Raw genomic sequence first — 23199 nt, forward strand, 5'->3', positions numbered from 1 at the left:
CGTTGTAAATCCAGCCCACCTAAATTAACGTTTGAGAAAACACACTGTTAACAACCAAGTAAAATACTTGTGACATCGGCACAGACCAACATAATGCACGAAGCCCTGCTGATCAGTATGCAACTTAGAAACTCCCTCTGATTTTTACAACCAATTACTGTGATGAATGATTCATCTATTAAGTGTGTTTTGACAGTGACCATGGGTCAACTCCAGCCTCAAGTCAACACAAGATAAGAATTTATACCTTCAAATCAATATTACAGATTATCTTTTTTTTAAAGCTAAATCATCTGGATTTTGTTGGTCATGGGTAGCTGTGCCCAGCAGCTATCTGCAAACACTCACCTATGGTTACAAAAACAAAAATGTGCCAGCCAGTGCACCAACTCTGAGGCTTCAAATCGTGCGGCCAGAAAGTCAAAAGGTGATAGCCATCTTTTATGTACAGTCTAAGGTAAATTAGCATAAGTAATAGGGATGTGCCGACTCGATATTTGGACTGGATATCGGCCTGATATAGACCCAAAAAGATGGAGCCCATATCAATTCAATTCAGTTTTATTTATACAGCACCAAATCACAACAACAGTCGCCTCAAGGCGCTTTATATTGTAAGGTAATCTCTCTGACAATCATCCGGTGTCAGTCCCCTCAGTTCACTTCTCTGTTGGAGTTGGAGGTGTTTCACTGTAGCTACACCAACAGCTTCTGTCTGTATGTTTGCAAAACTGTTTCACGTAAGAACAAACTGTGGTTAAAGTGAGCCATCATGGGTGAAAAGATCAGATGTGGCTTTCTCTCTTTCTCTCACTCACTCTCACTTTGTTCAGAGAGTTTGTCCAAGACGTTAGAAGGACGCTGCTTTAAGCTCTCATTATACTTGTGATAAAGTAACGTGTTGTCAATGCCATTAAATAATATTTCACTTCAGCTGTCTCCTGTCAGCTCCGTAGCTGTTTGACAATGAAGCAGTAGCATTCACTTTGTGATTTTTAAAGTCAGTCCGATGCAAATAAATCAGATGCATAACACAAGTACATTGCTGTTCCATTGTATTTATCTTGTTGATATCAACCAAAAATTCTGGAAATTTCTTGGATGTATTTTTTTCTTAAACTTTATGTTACAAAGTTTGAAAGGATCTTTAAAGTTGAGTCTGATGTTTCTTTACACATATAACAATGATTCTCGGTCTCTGTTGTTCAGTTATGGTCACCCATTATTAATTTAACACTGGTATCGGCTCAGTTCCTGTTATCAGCAGATACACACAGTCGAGGTATCACTATGGAACTAGAAGAAAGCCGGATCAGGCCATCTTTAATAAGTAAAAGGCTAAAAAGGCGAGCTCTTCTCTCTACATCATTAAAGCTGCCTCCTTTTGGAGATTCAAACCACGCCAAAGCAATAACTTAAGCTACAGGCATGTTTAGCACTGCGGAGACACTGAAGTGTCCTGAGCCACTGCTCATCACTTTGTATTTGGTGGGAAAATAGTAAATAGCCTTCAGACATTTATTGAAATATTTGCAAACATACATGGAAATACAGTAAAAACAATTTCTAAAGTCAATAACGTGTAAGGTCACCTTTATTCTTCAACACAGCCTGAACTGTCTTCGGCAAGAAACTTTTACACAATGGAGCAAAAATCTCACTGCGCTTGTTTCCAACACCACTGAGCCTCCACCGTTTTCTGCAGACGTGGAAATGTCCAAATGTCCACAGAAAAACTTTGAAAGACCATTGGAAAGCCTGTAGGACTATTGCTCAAGACCAATTTTAAAAGGGAAGCAAATTATAAAGAAATCAAGGGCGTCTAAAGAATTTTGAACAATGCCGTATGTCTACACTCAGTCATCACAGATCGTTATCTTAAAAGATCTGAACATGTGCTCAGGGGGGTTAAAGCCCTGCTAGAGTCCCCTTCAGATCTTCATTTTGCTCTGTTCTGTCTGTCCTGTACAAATAGGCACCAGCAGATCTTAAAATCACTTCAATAAGCTTTTGGCTTCGTGGACAGTGATGGCCCTCTACACACTATGACTTCAAAGCTTTACGCTGATTTCTTACTAACATTTGTTTTTCTTTTTTCTACAATATGCCAGCATTTAGGGGTCTTAACTGTGAGATGGAACAATGTCTAATGAGGCACTGTTAGTGTGTAACGTTAAAAACAACTAAAAATAAATAAAAATGCACTTTTCTTTCATTTTTTTTTTATGCAGTCTGCTGAACCCAAAATAACAAAACATGACAGAGAATTTAGTGCTCCACTTCACCCCATCCACATAACACAGCTTAAATTACGATGCTCATTTCTGTGTTTTTCCATCCACTCCACATCAATCAAAACAGGATAAACTGGAATTTGATTGAAGGGTCGATTTTGCGCCATCAAAGTGCCTCACCACTCTGCCTGAATAACTAGGTGCCTGCCAGCCACGAAGAAGCTGCGACATGGGAGCTCTGATCTGAGATCAGAGAAGATGATGTCTGTCAAGTGCGGCTGTCCGAATGAGGGCGAGCAGTCGCTGTTCTTCAGCAGATCGTGACCGCTGGCTGACAGCGTGAAACTCTCGATCACAGGGTGCAAGGTTGGCTGAGCTCTCAGCTGCTCTGCTCAGCTGTAGCTGGCCTGAATTTATACTAAGTTTGCCATGCCACTCACTCACATAGATATACATGAAGAAAAGATACCAGCCCATACAATCCAAGATAAAACGTCCGTTTTATTATGTCAATTTTGTTCTTTTCTACTTTTTTTTTTTTAGACCAACAAAGCAGAAACTATAAATTTATCAAAGCAGTATGAAATGCTTTAATTCCATTACACACACATCCATAACTGACACACCTGTGCACAGTTCCCCTCTGAGAGACCCCCAGATGTGTAATGCATGCACAAGTAAAGCCATGCCCCACATGCTTTATTCACACTCAGCATGCCATTAGCATAATGTAACAAAAAATAATTTCCCCCAGGGATCAATAAAGTATTCTGATTCTGATTCTGATAAGACACTTATGGCAGGCATCATTAGCTTGTATGTGTTTTTCCCCCCCTGACAGGCTTTCATTAGCTGTGGCAGAACGGGCAAAGACTCTCAGCAGGGTAAAGACTTTTTCCAAGAAGAACTCAACTACTTTGCCAAGGTTTGAGCACGGTAAAGCAGAATATATATATATATATATATATATATATATGGTTGCAGACGTCTTACTTATAGAGGGAGTCTTATAGAGGGAGGGAACAATATCTGTTTTAACAGTCAGGCCAGAGTCGCAGTCTGTGAAGGTATTGTGTTGTTGCAACAAATCAATATCTCTTACAAGGGTGAGCGGTTGATGAATTTTAGTCATTATAAAAGCAGAGACACTGAAGGTGTTTTTGTACAACTGTGCAGCATTGCATCATCAGGCAGTGTGTGGAGTGGTGGTAAAAGGTTGGTGCTAGAAATAGACACAACCTTCGGGCTGCGGATGAGTTCATGGAAACGCCTGCATTTTTCTTTCTTTTTTCAGATTCTTTACTCCACAACTCCAACTCGTGACTTCATTGAAGAATGTGATATTCAAAAGACCAAGGGGACAAAACATGAATTAATCTTATAGCTTTCCTGCACTGAGGGGCAACCTATCACATCATGTATACACTATAACTATTCTGTAATATTTTATATATACACACACACGTAAATGGGACCTCTACTGCTCATTCCTTGCTCCATATTTTTATTCTTGAACTCTACTAGAGAGTTTTCATGACTCACACTTATCCTTCTTTATCTTATACCAGGCCTTCGTGCAGCTCCCCAGTTTATCCTCTGTGTGTAAAAAGTGTTTTTTTTTCCCTTCCCTTCTCCCCTCCCCTTCATGCCAACTTTCTTCCCACTGGATGCCCCTTTTAAAGAGAAGGTTTCATCAGCAGCAGGTGGGTGGGGCTTTTGTGCTCACAGCCAGAGCTGTGAGCATGACCGTATTCGGAATATCTTTTATCACTGACATCATGCAGAGCCAAGAATAGGAAAAAATGGTCAGTGTGAGCATTTAAGAGAGGACTGTGAACATAGGTTTTATACTACATGGCAAATATGGCCATTTATTTCAGTGGATTGAGGTATTTGATGTTATGGGAATGAAGGAGGTGCTTGGTGGCATATCAAATGACATTACCAGAATACATGTTTCTAATGCTAGCAAAATATTCCTGCCTAAACCACAACAAATACTCAGTCAGCACAAACTGCAGGCCCACCTGTAAGCCAAGGGACGGGGCACAGCGGGGCATTTAAACAGCGTGCAGAGAGAGAAAGAACAGATAATAAACTGGTAGTTAAATCCAAAATTAAGTCCACAACAGTTCGCCTGTCTCAACTGCTTCACTCAACACTTAATAGCCTAACTGCACTTGTGTGAGTGACTCAGTCTGACTCTCAATGTTTGCTGTGGGAGGCAAGTCTCTTCCTAGTGAGTACGAGAAGTTTCAGTGAGAGGAGGGAGTGAATGCTGTTAGGAGCAGTCACCTTCTTCTACTGGAGTGTGTCAATAAGCTGAGGATGCACTGGTTACTGAAAGATGCAATAAACTGGTGAGTAACCATCGCCTGTTTACAATATTAATCAGTTTTTGTTTACAACACTTAACAACACTATTTTTAACTATGATAGTTGACACTGGTAAGTCACAAACCCACAGACAGTCCCAAACCTAGGTCACCAATGCAATTCATCCACGTGATGCTAATCAGCCAGTCATGTCACTTCATTGAAAATGTCTGTGTGCGCAGGTGCGTAAACAGAAAAGTCTGTGACGAGATGAGATGCAGACGTGCCAAGAAGTAAGTGAGGGAAACAGAAAGAGAGAAAAGAGCTGCTGTCAGTGTTTCCTGAGCTTGGTTACATGTGAAATGTTGTTAATGAAAAAGAATGAAAGGGGAAACTCAAACTACTTTCTTTTGTTAATTTAAGGACTTGAGAAAACTTTCTCAAAAGCCCTTTTGAAATGTAAAAGAAGAAGTTTTATTTTTTTATTTGATAGCCCTCTAGCCCATATTGAGAATAAATATTATTGAAATACTGAATTGAATCTGCCGCCGCTTTGGTTTATTGCAGCCAGAAGTTAACATGGTTTCATTCATAAATTGGCATTTTCGCTCATGGAAAATGCAGCGTTTTCAAAACGCTCTCGAAATGCATACATTTGAAAACGGTGCTTTCACGTCGCAGTGTGGACAGCGAAAACTGAGACTTTCTAAAATGATGATGCAGTCATGTGACCAATTAAACTAAGATAGCGGAGGGCATTATACAGCAGCTGTTTTGTTTGCTCTCAATTTTGACAGCCCTATTAAAGATTAATATCAGTCTGTACATGCTCCACATAGCTTTTCTTCAAATTCTTTAATTCTCACTCGCTTTTGCAACTTTGTACTTTTGTGTTACTCGCAGCAACAACTCCACCTCATTGTTAGTCCATTTATTTATTTATTTATTTTTGATTTATTGATTAGCATTCAAATTCAAATCTCAGTGAAAACAGTGAAAAAACAAAACAAAACAGTGAAAACAGAACAAAAATCTACCATAAAGAAAGAAAGCATGAGACAAGGCTAATCAAAAGGTATTGGCTGAAGCATTTGCTTATTACGCCAACCCTTTTCACAAAATATCTTTTTGTATGCAGCTCCTGTACACAGGGCTTGAAGAAAATAATAAAACAAAGCAAAAACCAAACAAACAAACAAAAAAAAAAACAAAGAAAAAAAAACTTTCCACCTTAGATAAGTAACTACATCAAAGCAAAAGAATCAAGAGGTTGTTGTTGTTTTTTCTCCTTTTTGCTCTTTTCATTCTTGATTTATATATTTTTTTAATACTCTATTTTTAAACATGTTTTTAAACAAGGAAAATGAACTACACCTTTTTAAATCACTGTCATAACTATTCCACAGGTTAACTCCTCTAACAGAAACACATCTCTGCTTTATATTTGTCCTTATCTTGTTTTTTTTAAAGAAATCTGTTCCCCTTAAGTCATATTGACTTTCTCTGACTTTGAACAGCTTCTGAGTACTGGGGCAAAGCAAGTTATTTTGTGCTTTATACATTATCTGTGCCATTTTATATTCAACTAAATCATAAAATTTCAGGGTATTCAGATTAATAAACAAAATGTTAGTTGGTTCTATATAGTTTGATTGGTTTATAATTCTTATAGCTCTTTTTTGTAACTTGAAAATATGAAGAGTGTTCGTTTTATATGCATTACCCCATATCTCCAGACAGTAAGTCATATATGGAAGCAACAGAGTACAATAGAGTGTGTATAATGATTTTTTGTTCAGGACATGCTTTGTTTTATAGAGAATAGCAATGGTTTTTGACATTTTTGTTTTCACATGGTTTATATGAGACTTCCAACTCAGCTTATCATCAATTATCACTCCATGAAATTTATTTTCGTACACTCTTTCAATTTCAATTCCATTAACCCTTATTTTAGATACATTTTTCATTTGTCTAGTGCCAAAAATAATCAATTTTGTTTTCTTTATATTTAATGATAACTTATTTACATCAAACCAGTTTTTTAATATATTTAACTCCTTTTCCGCTGTAGTCAGAAGCTGTTCTAAGTTTTTACCTGAGCAGTACAGAGTGGTATCATCAGCAAACAATACACATTTTAACAGTTTGGAAACACTACATATGTCATTTATATATAATATAAATAATTTAGGGCCCAGCACAGAGCCCTGAGGAACGCCACAAGTTACCTTCAACTGCTTAGATTTTACATTATTGAATTCGACATATTGATATCTGTCATCCAGGTAACTTTTCATCCACTTGTATGCTATCCCTCTTATGCCATATCTCTCTAGTTTATTCATTAATATAGAATGATCAATTGTATCAAACGCCTTTTTTAAGTCTATAAAAACACCAACAGTATATTTAAAAAACTCGGTGCTTTTGCTCAACATTTTGCCGCGACGTTTCAAAGAGCCGGAAAGTAAATAAACGGCAGACAGAAATGCGTTTCGCGCATGCGCAGTACTAGAACGTAAGCATTTTCGGCCATTTCAATGTGGACGCACAACTCTGGCTGAAAACGCTAGGGGGACGTGGAGCGTTTTCCGACAAAAACGCCGTTTTTTCAAATCTATTCGGGCTAGTGTGGACGTAACCTTTGCCAAGCCAATTCTGGTCCCCGGGCCTTATGTTTGACACGCCTGACCAAGAGAAATTGCAATTTCTGCCACTTCCATGTTGGCACCATTATTTTGCTCTGGAAAAAACAACAACCTTTAGAGCAGCTTGAAGTCATACTTCAGACTGAGCCCAGCATCCACCATTGTCACCCTATGTAGTACAATAAACCCCCTTTTCTATGTTGACAGCTCATTCAATAATTAAAATAGCCATTAACTGCTGTGATGGATCCTTTAAAAAAAAAAAAAAAAAAAAAAAGCCATTCAAACATAGGACAGCTAAGCCTTGAAGAAAATACTAATACCTGCAAATAGCAGCATACCTCGCTGCAAACACGGCATCTAAAAGAAGACTCCCACAAGCTTTCTGCTGTTAAACAACCTAATCCACTCTTCAAGTGATTGTTTCCATGGATGGATAGTTTGGGTCACATCTGCTGGTGCTGGCAGATGTCTCACAAATGGATGTTGCGACTTAGCAGCAAATACAAATGACCCATATCGCTGGCCTAGAAATGTCAGTGATTCCAATTTAACCAGCAATACAGCTGAGGGACAAGAACACTATGAGAGGTGCTTACACAGAGGCATAAAATCAACTCTCTGTGTAGTCATGCAAGTCATTTTCACAGCCACAACTTTTCACAACACTGGAAGATGTTTACACAAAACTGACCTGAGCTACTGAACCCTCAAAATTATCATGAGATCTTTACACAACTGGTATCCAAGAGGACCTATCAACATTAATAACTCCAAGAAAAAAAAAAAAACTATTTCCAACCAATCTTTTAGCCTACAGCCATGGCCCTGCTGGACACTTTTAGTCTATTTTCAATCCACTGTTGCTAGGGGAAACTTCAGCACTTGTAATTTCTATGGCAACCCACTGTTCCCAATGCTAGCAGATCCTGTGATTTCTTTGCAAGGGTTTTTAATGCATATATTACCCTGGTCCACTCTTGCCTCCTAAAGCTTGGTTATTCATAGAGCTAATGGAGGAGTGCATAGTGGCTGGCACTTTGTCAATTTGTCATTTCAGCATGCTGGTCACAGCTGACGCTCACAAACACGCACGCCTGGACCGATGAAGATGTCCAATTGCATCAAAGTGTAAGAAACAACAGTGACTTTTAAGAAGAAAACACTGATAACAAATAGAACTGCTCTAATTCTCAGTTTTTTAATGATGGGCCCAGAATATCACAAGTTGTGCAATTAGAAAGAAGGTAAAAGTAGAGCCGAAACGGGGCATTTAAGCCCCTCATTGACATTTGGTGATTTAGAAATCTATTTTAATATATTTTTTCTTTCGGACAAAGCAAATCTCTGACATTTGTTAGGTGCAGTTATTTATGAGTCCTTAGTAAGAGAAAACTATAAACTTTAATGTTTTATTGTACCAACAAGTTGTGGATTACTCGTTTACTCTTGCCCAACTCCACTCGGATGTTGTGTTTGTGTTGTTTCAAACACGTGTTGACAACAGAGAAATTGCAGAGTGACCTCTAGTGGAAAAAGCAGGCAACATCAACACTGATACCATTGTTGAAGGGTGTTTCCTCCATCTCTTCTTTACTTTTCTAAACTTTAATTTATGAGCTGTTATAGAAACTGATACCGATACATCTAGCTAATAGCTAATATCAGTTGATACATAGGTTGGGTTTAAGCAAAAACTACTGAAGATTTAAGTCTACATTTTAGGCAAACCCAGATATCTTAATGGCCATTCAAGTGCATTTGGCAATTCATCAAAGTATTTTCTTTCTACATCTAGTTTATATGCCTGCTTCTACATCCACTTCAAAGCCTCTTGATTCTGTGTTGGAATTACGACTTGTTTAAAAGTCTGTACTACAAAGGCCACCTGTTTACCTGCTGACACTATTCACTGGCAACCATAAGACAGGATAATCACCAGAAACCCCACGATGCAATATTACTCAGATTTTTAGTACTGCAACGACATATATTGTGATTTATAACAATTTTCCACTCTAAATTATGTGCTTAAACTTAATCTTTGCCAATATATGCTGTATCCACTGAGATAAAGTTGTTGATTTTTTAATTATTAATTGTATTTTTTTTTTTTTTTTTACTGAAAAATTAGATCAAAAATACAATTCCTGTTATCACGTATATCAGTCTGTGATTGACTGGGGGTCAAGCTGGCAATTACATGCAGCCTTTTTCTAATAACACAACAATTAACTGTGATAAAGCACCAAACATCACATATACGTAAACTCACAATTAACTATGACATTTGCCCTCATCAGCCTTCCTGTTCTACAGGAATATAACCAGAGTACAAGCAGCTGGCAACGAGCTGAGTCCCCTCAGGTTGTGCTCATCGACAAAGACTCTTTCAGACTGATGGCAATCTGTTTGTAAATTAGACAACAGTTATTTGCAACCCTTTGACAATTTGAGAGTGACTGCAGTCAGTCCAAGTCAGACTGTGACTGCCTGCAGACAAGCTGTCTCCTATCAGGCGACCTGTGCCATCACCCTGTCATCAAAAGCGGTCACAATTGAAATTCAATACAATCACCAGGCAGACACTGGTTCTTGTTTTTAGATGTAGATGAACGATGATGCCTTCCTATTTTTACTGGTGCAACTCCTCCATCAGCTTTGTCTGAATTAGGCAGCTTTGTCAAACTAAGTGTACCCAGTGTTGGACGGATTTTCAGTTGAGCCAATTTAATGTAATTTTGCTCAGCTAACATTATAACAGGATGGTGGTGCATGGGATGATCCCTCTAGTTCGTATTATTCCCAGAGGATTTTAATTTATTTAATAAATATTTTAAATTTGGTCACCCTGTATCGACACATAATCACCATGCAACATGTCACAACACTATATGCTGTATCGATCCCCCACGCGCAACAACTACTCTTGTACGTGTGTAAATTTGTGATGAAGCATGTGTCGTTATAATATGTTGCACAGAGGTCATTCTTAAAAAAGAGATCACACGAATTTAAATAAAGGATTTATTATTATTATTATTATTGTTAATAATAATAATAATAATAATAATAATAATAATAATAATGACCTTTTAAATTTTGCACAGGTCACAAGAACTGCTTTAAAGTAAAAATAATCTGACCATTGTTGAGTATTCATGTAGTTTAACCAAAATGAGACTCGAAGCTTTAGAGTCTTCTGAAAATAAACAATTAAGCTTTACACCACTGACAACAACCATACGTTTGTGTTCACAATTGCAGGTCTGAGAATGATTTTAATCTGACGGCTAAAATCTGTAGGTACCGATTTGTATTTGTATGTAATTTAACAGAGCTATCAGTGCTGAAATCATCGAAATATGTTCTACAGCACTCAAGACAAATGTCAACGAATTATCGTGAACAGGTGGGTCTGAAATCCTCTCAGATGGTTTACCATCTACAACCTGTTTTACATGCAGGTTCTATTCATAGGAAGTAAACGCCTACACAGAAACTAGCTTCTCTGAGGTACAAAAGGCCAAAAAGCTGCTATCTCTGTAGATGAAACAGTGTGCTGGAAACATCCGCGTGGATTTGTTGCACAACCAAAGTTATCCTTGCACATGCCTCTTCATCAATCCCATTTAAGTTTGTGCTGAGATCTGAATCTGTCACTTTACTTTTCGCCTCGAGGGTGGGACTAGGTCCTGCTTTCACTACAGACCTTAAAGCTGGATCCAAAGCCAGCAATTACCCAGCAGTCCCTTCCCACTGCTGGCGTGCCTCATCTTCAGCAATTAGCACAGAGGGTGATACTCTACACGCTGCTTTGATCAAATGCACGACATGCTGCAGAGGCAGCAAAATACAGCTGAGAAGCCCCTAATGAAAGAAAATGAGACGTTATTAATGCTTGATAATGTTAATCAGCAAATCGGCGAGCGCTCTCTCGCTCAGCGGTGCCACTGGAGTCCCACAGGGCTGCCTCAGCTGGAGGTAAGAAAACATTTGAGACGCACTAATGACTGGAAAGCTCGTACGCGTCCATCCCGCGTGCGAGCGCTGCACAATCGCTGAGGCAGCAGCACGGAAAATAGATGGACACGATCTAGCTCCAAGTCTGACACACAGTATTAAAGCACCTATTTATTTCAGTTCTTTGGGCTTTTATTTTGACAGAAAGTTCAATCAAAAGGGTCGCACAGTTGAGCCTGAATACACGACTGTAAGCGGGAAAGCCAATTACGCTCCTCAAAGCCAAGCTCGCCGCATCGACGTTACTCTCTCACATTTTGTTGATGTGACAATCAAGCACTTGGGTGCGAGGGGTGGGTAGGGTGGTGCTGCTGTCAATAGTCATTCCACTTGTACGCGAAATCCAATTTTTGCGGCTCCTTCATCTCTGCAGGAGATACAATAGTTTGTCAGTGGGTTCATCTTCTGCGGTTTGGTTGCCCTTTCTAGGCAAATCGATGGACGGGCGCGCGCTTCCTTAAAAAGTCAAAGCAACAAGGTAACTCTACTGTAAGTACGAGACCAGCGGGGATCAAAGATCTCCAATAAGCCCAGCGCAACAAAAGGTCGCAGCTGTTCAGTCGGAGCACTCACAGGCACCAAGAGTGAGCATCACATCACAGGCTGTTTGAAGATGCCATTTGGGTGGGGGGCTGGGGGCGAGTTTCCTTTCTGCTTTTGAAGACACTTCCCTCAAATGGCAAATTGCCTGCACTTATACAGAGCCTTTGAGAGGTAGATGGGTTCTTACAGAGTGTTTTCACAATGTGTTTTCCTTGCGCACACAAACGGCAGCTGCCTCGGGGAGCAATTTGGGCCTTACTCAAGGACGCTGTGGCAACATGGGCAGGCCGGCCGTGGCTCACCTATCATGTGGCCGACGATACCTTCTGACCCTCGCATCGTTAATTACAGTCGAGAGCTGGTGTGAAGTCTCTTCAGCAGCTCTGGGGAGGTTGGAACGTGGTAGTGATGGTGTGCGAGACAGTCGACAAACTGCTGATGTAAACAGGCACACACTTCTCCACAGTAAACTAGCTTTCCCTGCTAATCCCTGGCAAATCCTTCGAGAGCCAACGGGGCCATTTTGGACAGCACCCCGTAGTCATCATTTGCATTCATCAGAGGAACGCACTGGGGGCAGGGGTAGGGTGAAGTGCCAGACTGAGCGCAGCGTTATCAACAGAAATACTGTCACAAAGCACCCCGAACAAAGCCTCTGTTTTAATTAGATAACACAGTGTCAATTCAGAGGATTCAACGGAGCACAGCCTTCGCAGGAAACGGGGAGGAAATGGTGAAAGGAAAAGTTGCAGGACGGACTCTGAGCGGGGCAGGAGGGGTTTCTCGACTGATAAGAGTCACCCAGCCACCGGGTGATGGGCTTCAGAGTAGCTTCTTTTTTTTTTCTTTGGAGGGGGGGGGCTGCAGAACTGACAAGATGCACATACTGTACCCAGGGGTTACTGCCTCCACTGCTAGGCTGGAATAATAATGAGAAAGCATAGCAGCAGAATATTCATAGGCTGTCACATTACAGTGATTCTTGAAGAGCAGGATGCATACAATATGAGGTGTAGTGCAAAGGAAGAGGGGGATGAGGAGGAGCAGGGGGAGATGTGTGAAGGAGTCCATGCAGACAGGCTTCTTGAAGTGCCTGAGCGCTGGTCAGTTGTTATTAATCACACTACTGCCTGTAGAGAGAAGCAGACACTTTCCATTCATCTTTAATTAGCTGGGAGTTTTTTTCTTTAACAGGAACACTTGAAGCCGGAGGGCGCACCTGTTGCAGAGAGGACTCTGCGCGAGTTTGAGCTGCTGCATTTAAAACAAACAACATCATCCACGTTGATAAAAATGTCACAGGCATCCACAGGTGTCCTCCTGCCGGCCAGAACACGCCTGAAACCCCTTTAATGCTGCCAAACTGGACATGCGCCTTAAGCTATGGTTAATGCCACCTGTGCACGTGCGCGGTTCCAATTAAAACGAAGACTAAAAAAGGTGTTTTTTCCCACTGTGACGGGCTTACCTTCAGAGTCTCTATGTCCAGAGTAGCCGACTGCTCCATTTTCCAGTGGCATTTATCACACTTCACATATTTCCACAAAGTTGAGGCGAACGCGTGAAATTCAGCTCCCCCGCCGCGCCGCTAGACCCACTTCTTCACTCTCATTAGAGAAAGAACAAGAGAGAAATGAAGGGGCATAAAAAAAATATACCTGCTGTTTCAGGAAGGCTGTTTTTTTTAAATGTATATATTAACGGTACACTTAAGTTGTGTTTAAGCTGTATTGTGTACGGAAGCCGGTGTTCAAACGAGCTGCGGTCTAATTAATGTACTCCGACTTGCGCGCTCCCCCTTCGCAGCTCGCTTTGACACGCTTCGCTCTCCTTTAAAACTCAACAGCCGACAAGTATGACGGAATAACCAGCTGGACTTCCGCTGCTTAACTTCAAAATAAAAGTCGGAAAATGATGTCGCTTATTCAGCGCCGCTCAAGAAAGGAAACCCACAGTAGTCAACATGCTGTTTGTTGTTACAAGAGTTTTTATTTACTTTAAATTAATCTGTATACAGAAGTGACCACCTTCTTCTTCATCTTCTTTAGTTGCTCCATTTAGCAGTCCCCATCATTCCTAGCATCCTCCTCTATCACACTAACCGTCTGCATGTCCTCCTTTACTACATACATGAGCCTCCTCTGAGGTCTTCCTCTTTTCCTCCCCACTGAAAGCTCCTTCTCCTACGTCCTTTGTTGGGTGGTCCTGGTTCTAGTTCAGGAGACAGAGCAGGTCATCTTGGAAGGTTGGTGGTTTGATCCCTGGCATGTCAGAGTATCCTCGGAAAAGACACTGAACCCCAAGTTTCTCTCTGATGCATTCATCAAAATGTGGGTGTGTTCAACTTAGTCACCTCAATGTGTGGTAAAGAGCCTAAAAAATATAGAGAGAAACCCCAGCAGCCACAGGCAACATTGGGAAGGAAAAACTCCCTTTTAAGAGGAAGAAACCTGTGGCTGAAAGTATCTGCTTTACAACAATACACCAGCACTTAAAGTATAAAGGTCAGTCTTTCAAGGATGTCAATGTTCACATTTTGGACTGAGAAGACATGTGTCTTGAAAAAGGGGTAAAGGAGGCTATTTATGTCCACTGTAAAGGACCATCATCAAAAGGAGATCATGGCTTATGACGAAAGCTGTCAGCCACCCACAATGCCATCTTGAAATCCCTTCAACCCCCACTCACACTTTGCCTCAGATGACCTCATTAGGTCGCATAATAGTATAGGCAGTGTTGGGAAGGTTACTTTTAAAATGTATTCCATTACAGAATACAGATTACATGCCCCAAAATGTATTCTGTAACGTATTCCGTTACGTTACTCAATGACAGTAACGTATTCTGAATACTTTGGATTACTTAATATATTATCATGCTGTTTACAACTACGTGAATGTACTATTGCTGTGTGATTTATTAATATTACTGAAGGTCCGCGACTCCGAACTGTAGTAGAGGGACCTCTGACTAATACGGCGGGGTCCCTGTCGGCTCGTAGCCGAAAAATAGCTTTACTTTGTTGTGTGGGTCAACTTTTCTTGCGAGAGACAGAGAGAGGCGTTGAAAGGCTGCTCCAACGGAACTTATTGTTTTCGGAGGAAAACACGAACACGGTGTACAGTCGAGTCTTAATAGCTTACTTACAACTGGGCTCGTCAGGCACTCTTCTTGGCTGAAGTGGTTATTATTATATTTAGATGCTTCCAGCTCCCGTTTTTCCTCGATGACAACTCGTACCTTTCCACTCCCCTTTTTCTCCCTCCTCGCGCTCACAGACCCATAACGTGTATGGCAGTCCATTCTCCCTTCAACACGGACTACACTGCCCATGATGCTACATTCTTTACGGTGTGTTCACACCGAACGCGAACAGCGAACACCGAAGCTATGCTTGTAGCATTCTGCCTGTTAGCTTAGCACAACAACAACGAAAAGGCGCTCTCTCACCCAGGAAACACACAGTCGCAGAGAGAGAGAGAGAGCGTCGCCCTGTAACCATGGCAACCGTAACGCTGCCGCCTGGAACAACAGAACACAGCTGTCAAACAAAACCCAAACAGTCCTGACCCGCGACAATATGAAACAGGAAAGTACCGCAGTGTAATCCATTTATTTCAACAAAGTAACTGTATTCTGAATACCACCTTTTTAAACGGTAACTGTAACGGAATACAGTTACTCATATTTTGTATTTTAAATACGTAACGGCGGTACATGTATTCCGTTACTCCCCAACACTGAGTATAGGGCACAATGATGACCCAAGCCTTTTTAATTACATTCATTGGACGACTCACACGATTAAGAGTGGGTCCACAGACTTCAAGACCACCTCCAAAGGGCACAACACCCACAAGGGGTTAAATACATGACATTTCTTAACAAATCTATTTTTTGAACTGAAGAAGCCCGAAGAGACCTAACAAGACGAGTCAAGTTCTCATAATAATAATAATAATAATAATAATAATAATAATAATAATAATAATAATAATAATAATAGCAATGATAATAATAATAGGGGGACATAACAAACATCAGATGCACTTTGTAATGACTAGAAAATTGAACTGAGCTTGTTTTAAACATGGCAAAGTAGATCGTTTTAATCTGAAAATAACACATTGTTCAATTTCCGGTTTATTCCTAGTGAACTCCGGTTGACTTTACAAAATATAAATCCCACTTAACGGACAATCCAAAGGCAGAAATTGGATTATTCTGAAAAAGCCTACGCTCTCCGGGAGAAATCAGTAGACACAAAAATGTGAGAGTATTTGACACTAAATGAACAAGCAGGTCAGCACAGAGTTTCCTCTCTGTTAGTTAAAGGCATCAATGTCACTGGCTCACTGTACAGCTCCATCAGCTCCCAAAAGTTGGTGATTGTTGCACCCTGCAGGAGGCACACCGACAGTGCAGCAAAAAGGAGGCGATCTTTATGTCAGCGTGAGTGTGTAAAAACACAAACAAACTTCTGGTGCTCATTAAACTGGGCTTGAAATCACAGATAATTTAGACTGTGCGTCGCTTAAGTTGCAATCTGCACTTCGTGCACCTCGTTTTTAGCGTTGGAGTCCCAGCAGAGGGGGGAAACGATGTTCCAGCCAGACAGATGCAATCAACCCAAGAGCTCCCCAGTTGAAGGATAAATAATCGACCGTGGATCAATTCATTCTTCATCACGAAGATGTCCGACGCTAAGCAACTAATGGCACAGAAAAGGTAGACCCCCCTGCTTTCCAACCTGCACTGCACCGTGCGTGGCGTATTTTGAAGCAATGACAGATGTCAGGAAATTAAAATGTTCAATCATATTCTCCATGTATTGCACTGGCTGACACTGTAGCAGCCAGGCGATGATCTATATGTGCTGCTTATTCTCGCTGTCGTGTAGTCCTCGTTTATTTGAATGATGATCTCGGTATATCTGTGTGTGTCTGTGCGTGTTTTCCTGCAGTGCTAAAATCGCCGCTGGAGCCGTTGTGTGTGTTGAAAGCGAAATAAGAGGAGATGTGACTATCGGTGAGTCTTTTATATTATTACTACCTTCAAAATAAAAAGAAAGAATAAAGAAATCTACAGCTGCTGCTTTAAGCTCCATGTAAATCCAGTTCTTCTTCATTCACAGGCGCTAGAACAGTGGTCCACCCAAAAGCGCGGATCATAGCAGAAGCAGGGCCTATAATCATCGGAGAGGGGAATCTAATAGAGGAGCAGGCGCTTATCATTAACAGGTAACCCATAGGTGATGTGTGACTTTTATTTATTTATTTATTTATTTATTTATTTATTTATTCGCTTTTATTTTTATTTTTTTAAATTTATTTTTTCCTGAGTGATCATTTTCATGCACGCTTACATCCCTTTAATGTCTCTTAATAGTTATCCAGAGAATATAATGCCAGACTCGGAGGGAGTCGAGCCAAAGGCCATGACAATCGGGACTAACAATGTGTTTGAAGTTGGATGTGGTATCCTTTGCTGTAACAATAGCCATTATTTATGTAGGCCCACGGATGCCAAAAATAATTAAATAAATACGTAATGAATCATTTAATTAAATGTGTGGTTAATTAATTAAAATGGAAATTAATAATTAATTAAATACATGAATCATTAATCATATATCAATTAATATAATACATTTAATTAATTATTTGTGTTTGTTTCCAATTTAATGATTTAATGACACATTTAATGATGTATTTGTTTGATTCATTTTGGCACTCGTGGCCCTCTATAATTATTAGCCTATTAAATAAATATATACAATCCTGATTTTTGTATTATTATTATTTTTTTAAATTATCATTTAAATTTTGTTGTTGTTGCTTTATAAGTTAAATGCTTTTTCTCATTTGGGAATATTGTTGTCCATATAGAGTTTGTCCACCAGAGAGCACTAACAGGCTTTGACTTGCTCATCACATACTATATACATACAGTACAGTGCAATTCCTTAATGCTCATTTCTATCTACTCCACACTCCTATTATATTCTAAAAGTAACTGTGCTGCCTCTAAATTCATCCACTCAACCCAGCTGTTTTCAAACATGTGGTGCAGGCCTCCTTGTGAGAGACTCATTTGATTTGGAGGACATGATTTGAATGTGACATGAACTGTTTTATGAAGGGTTAGTTAAGAAATAGGAGGCCAGTTTTTTTTTTCTTTCTTTTTTTGGCACAGCGTGTGAAAACGGTTTTGCTTCCGGTAATTTAAAAACATGTAGGTTACCATGCCAATAAGCAGTTTTAATCAATTTCTCTTTGTTTATTTTTTATGAATTTTTAACTCGAATATGTCAAACTGTGGCAATTCTTTGAAAGACGGTGATTTAGTAGAAAAATACTCAGTCATAGCAGCACATTCGTAAATGATTAAATCTCTGATTAAAAACTCCACCAGGTTTACAGGAAACCAATGATCACAACTCACACAGCGTCATCGCCTCAGGCTAAAGACGGAAAAGTTACCAGCAGTGCCAAAGGGAGCAATTTTTGTTGGCTGACTGGCCGAGTCGCACCCCTGTGCTGAGCAGGGATTTTCCTCTCACGCCCGAGAGGTTTAGGACAAAGTAGTGCCATGTTTAGTTGCAGTTTATGCCCCACAAACTGTTAAATAAACAACTTTCTTTTTGACATAGTTTTGAGAATGTTTGAAGACAGTGAAGTTAAGATAACAAACATTTCAAATATGGGAAAGTCTGATTATTCATCACTGTGTCATCGCTTCTTTGTAATTGTGCTCAGCTGGGATCCTTGGTATGCATTTTTGGCTAGTTTTTAACATACTGCATCACATCACATTCAAACTTATCTTGGATCTTTGTTATTTTATTGTTTATTGTAAAAAAAACAAAACAAAACAAAAAACCTAAAAAAAAATCAAACTTTTGGCTTCCGAAGCGGACATTGTGGAAAAATTTTAAGAACCATCATATTAAGACAACTTCCTTGTGATTGGCTGTCCCTATCAAACAGAAGGATTGAATGGCTGGTGGGTGGAGCTTCTGTGGTCACAGCTAGAGCTGTGTGCCTGAGATGACTATTTTTGAGCTATCCATTCGCTATGACATTGTACAGAGTAGAAAACGAGTTCAGTGGTCACAGGGATTACTTGTACATACGCTGACTTTAGTATTTAGTATTTGTCCATGTTTACTCACAACTGTAACAATATATATGACAGAAAATAAGGGAAAGCACGTATGAAAACAGCAATATAAGTCAGTATGCAATATCTTTTGATTACATATCAGTTGTTTCATTCCCCTGATGTACTGGTTGAAGTCCTTGACAAGTCTGACACAGTCTCTCAAGCTTTGAAAATTGGAGACAACAATGTGATTGAGTCCAAGGGTAAGTACTGCATTAACATTAGAAAAAACTTGAGTCTTGACCCCGCCCTGAGTTCTTGATATTTTGCTTCCAAGGATCCAGACTTTCTTACAATGTTTTAAAGTGCTCTTGAGCAATAATTCTCCAGGCTTTCTGAAGGTCTTTTAAAATTTCTCTTTGGATACTGGCTGCCTTTTCACCCATTTCCAGTCCAGTCCTTGTACCTAACCATTTTCGTTTGTCTTTTAAAGCCACTCACTACCAACCTATAAATCATTCAAGCAGAAAGTCACTTTGCTCAGAGATGAACTTTGTATTTGACAGTGTCACAACACATAATGGAAAACCTAGCAAAGATTGCAACAACGCATCATTAGGTACTATGTTACTAGCAGCCTGTCACAAAGACACATTGTTTGTTCACATGTCTTTACTTAAATCTACAAAAACCACTAAAACTCACATGTAAATATGGTTTTACAGTGAGCCCAGTTTTCATATTTTTGACAGTGTGTTTTTGTAATGTTCATTCCCAGCTGATCTCGGGAGAAACGTGATCCTGACCAGCGGCTGCATCGTCGGCGCGTGCTGTCAAATCAACACGTGCGAGGTCGTGCCGGAGAACACAGTCGTCTACGGATCAAACTGCGTCAGGCGTGTGCAGAGTGAAAAGCCACAGGTCAGTGCTTCACGCTGATGCTTGTCTGCGATCCTCCAGGTTCTGCTGGCTTGTAGGCACATTTGTAATAACCTGGGATGCTTTTTAATTTATTTTTTAATCACATAGCCTCAGACTCTGCAGCTGGACTTCCTCATGAAGATCCTGCCCAACTACCACCACCTGAAGAAAACGGTGAAAGGAAACGGCACGCCTGTAAGAAACTAATGAGAATCCAGAGGACTGAAACCTCCTGCAGTCCCAAGCACCTCCACACACAGACACCTTACTCGTGCACTTCACTTGAATTCATGTGTACTTATCTTACACTTCAGCATTTCGCTGTCTGATTCTGATTCTCCATGCCCGTCTTCACGGATCCAACGAAAACAACCACGTGCACTTTCGCTTTTTAGATCAATATTGTGACTATTTATGATCTACTTTGGACCTGAAATCTCAAATTTATCATGTCTGTTTATGCTAATGTGTCTCATCTATGTTTATAAATGTTCCAATAAAATGGCATAAATAATGCAGTAAAGATTCAAATAGGTTTCCTTTCAAGCTCAGTTTTTTAAATAATATTATTCGACCACTAGGAGGAACTGTTGAGCAGCTCTTGGCTACGAAGCCTTTGTTTCATCAGGTGATGCAAAATATCCAATTAAAGCAGCGTTCTTAAATAACACGACTAAAAATATCTTTTTTGTGTGTGTTCTAGAAATAATACTCACACGATCGAGTTTGTGTGTGGTTAAATATAATCCTTTCAAATGAAGCGTGATTTGGCTGTGACTCGTTTATGATTTAATAAATGCGATCACTGAGCAAAAGTGAGGCCTTGAAAAGATAAGGATGGGTGTGGCAGCCCCCTTTCTTGGATATGTTGGTGTTGCCAGTCATGTGTCCTCCCACCAGGGGTTACCAAATTGGTGCTGTGGGTGGGTAGAGTGGGAATTCCACACAGAGCGGGTGTGGTTCAATTTCTGCTGCAGAATGGGTCTGATTAATGCCTGGCTGCCCTCCCCTCATCGTGTCTAAGCCCCCTTTTAGAGTTGCTGAGCCCATCTGTAGCACAGACACAGATTTGAATGTGTGTGTGTGTTTGGTGGACAGTCAGTAGAGCATCACCGCCTGAATCACCTGACATAAAAAGTTCAGAAGTCACAGTTTACAGTTGCTTCCTTTAGCTGTAAAACAAGCTCAAGGCCACTGCTCATGCTCTTCGGAGTCTAAAGGGCTGGTGTCGTGCTCAGTGCATGCTACAGCGGCTCCCTGCAGGAGGCCCACAGCTGGTGTCGCACACTGCCAATACTCATTTGAACATGTCACGGTGGAGTCCCACGAGGAGTGCACGTCAACCAGGGGGCTAATTACTTCAACAACGGAGTGCAGCCGGGGCCACGTCTAGGCTCTTTTCTGTTCTCACTTCTTCAGCTTTCTTTTTTTTTTTTTCCACTACCCTCATTTTTATTTTGGGGTGTTGCTGAAGCGGTCAGTTTACTTTAATGTGACAAGGAAGACAGATGCTGCGCACAGTTGCACGGATGTGGAGAGTGACAAACACCTCATGGGGGGCTGGTGTGGCCTTTAATCTGCAGTGGGTTCTTTACGCAGGCAAAATGGCCATGGTGATAGCAGCTCATAGCAGGAATGTGAGGGGAAGTTCAAATATTGTGCTATATTTGGAAGCAGTTATTTATACCCCTCCCTTACTGTACAGTTCTGAAACTGAATTATCCAGCTTCCACTTATTTGTTAAAGTGGGCTGCTCTAGATTGCAGTGGTATTCACTTTTTTCTTTTTTTAAATCTCAAGTCTTTATTTGGCTTTAGCTACAATATGCAGCATTCTTTGAACACTCCATAATGTCTTATCTTAAACAAAGAGAAGTATGAGATCTTAGATGGGAAAACAGTGCTGGATACTGAGCAGGCTGCTGGAAAACAATGTGAGCCAGCACCGTTTGGAAACATGTAACTATTGGTATGAAAAAAAGGGTGAGAGAATGTGTTTTCTTGCTCTTTAATGAGCTATTATGGTGCTTTCAGCAGCACTTGCAGTCAGAGTCAGAGAGTCTTGGTCTAATCCACTGTAGTCCGTCATGTTCAAACAGGCCACCAGTTGCTTTTGGAGGACATAAAAGCTTTCTGACAGCTGACCTTTGCATCCAGGTCCGGTCCACCTTCGAAAAGTGAAATGTGACCTATAGGCCGCAGTGATTTCCATTGCAGTCCCACAGAAATAATTAATTTCATCACAAGGGGACCCACAACCTCTGGATGTCATGCCTTTTTTGCCGTGTTAACTGCCTGGCTCTGTGGCTTACAGCGTCACTCGGTTAGTGCAGCACTTTTGGTCAAATCTGAATTACTGTGGCTGCGCGGTTTCAGTACATACAGCACTTTATTTTATGACTAAACACCAAGTGACACCCTTGTTGAAAAGTGTGGAGTGGTATGCCACTCCTGGTTCAGTGGCATATGTCACATTCCCTGCTGCTCTCGGGTGGTATGTTGCTGGTATTCATTGAGCCACTTTCCAGTGGCAGGTGTTGCTTGAAGCTGGTTAACCATTATTGACTGTCACTTCAGTATGCGCACCTAATGCCAAGAGACTTTTTTGCTTGGCAAACATTTTGACTTTACAGCAGGGAAAGCACTGGTGGAATGATAAATGGATCACTTCCATTCAGTGTACCAGCAAGCCATTACAACCACACAGCTTGCTAGCTTACACCTACACTTTTACTTGGGAGACATTTAGATCCAAGTAATGCAGTAAACATAAAGATATTTACAGACAATGCAGCATGTGCTTGAAAGCATGTTTTTCTAAATGTGTGATTGTAAAATTATTTTATATGATTGGCACTGCAGAAAATAGCTTTAATTAAAGCTCTCATAAGCTAGCAGGCCAACTAAGCTAACATGGCCAAAGTTAGCTTAGTTTTAGTAGTATATGTGGGATGAAAGTAGTGGTAGGTCATGGTAGTAGTAGTGGTAACCAATGTTCCCTCTAATTTTTCATGTGTCTGAGCGAACACACAAACTCCCTGAGCGGTCCCTTGGACCACTGTGAGCAACAGCAGACGTGTGCACTGTGGTCACGCCAGCATCAAATCCATCCAAGTTACCTGGTTTATTAAAATAATCCAATTACAGCATTTACATTTATGTTAGACTACTTTTAATTAACTGCTTTAGCCCACATACAATGAAAATTTAAAAAAAAAATTGTTCATGACCTGTGTGGCATGTTAACACTATTGTAAGTAAACAATAACTTGAACTCCAATTTTGAAAACACAACTTTCTTTCTTTCTTTCTTTCTTTCTTTATATATATATATATATATATATATATATATATATATATATATATATATATATATATATTGTGGCGTGTTGGGGGAGCGGCTAGTTC

At 40.3% G+C, this 23199-nt stretch overlaps 1 protein-coding gene across 2 annotated transcripts; it reads left to right on the forward strand.

Annotated features, from left to right (window-relative positions):
• The first annotated feature begins 11108 nt into the window (after positions 1-11108).
• On the forward strand, positions 11109-19999 carry dctn6 (dynactin subunit 6). 2 transcript variants are annotated; one of them, XM_085350947.1, is made up of 7 exons: positions 11109-11185; positions 16731-16795; positions 16902-17007; positions 17156-17244; positions 19087-19134; positions 19650-19792; positions 19901-19999. In XM_085350947.1, exons 1-7 carry the CDS (start codon positions 11109-11111, stop codon positions 19997-19999), a joined length of 627 nt encoding a protein of 208 aa, XP_085207073.1. The 2 variants fall into 2 exon arrangements, with proteins under 2 accessions (XP_085207073.1, XP_085207074.1); XM_085350948.1 differs by lacking the exon at positions 11109-11185 and adding an exon at positions 16461-16495.
• The last annotated feature ends 3200 nt before the right edge of the window (positions 20000-23199 follow it).

Source organism: Diplotaxodon limnothrissa, linkage group LG3 (assembly GCF_057381915.1).
Source record: "Diplotaxodon limnothrissa isolate DT_005_m linkage group LG3, D_limnothrissa_male_GT1.1, whole genome shotgun sequence".
Lineage (NCBI taxonomy): Eukaryota > Metazoa > Chordata > Actinopteri > Cichliformes > Cichlidae > Diplotaxodon > Diplotaxodon limnothrissa.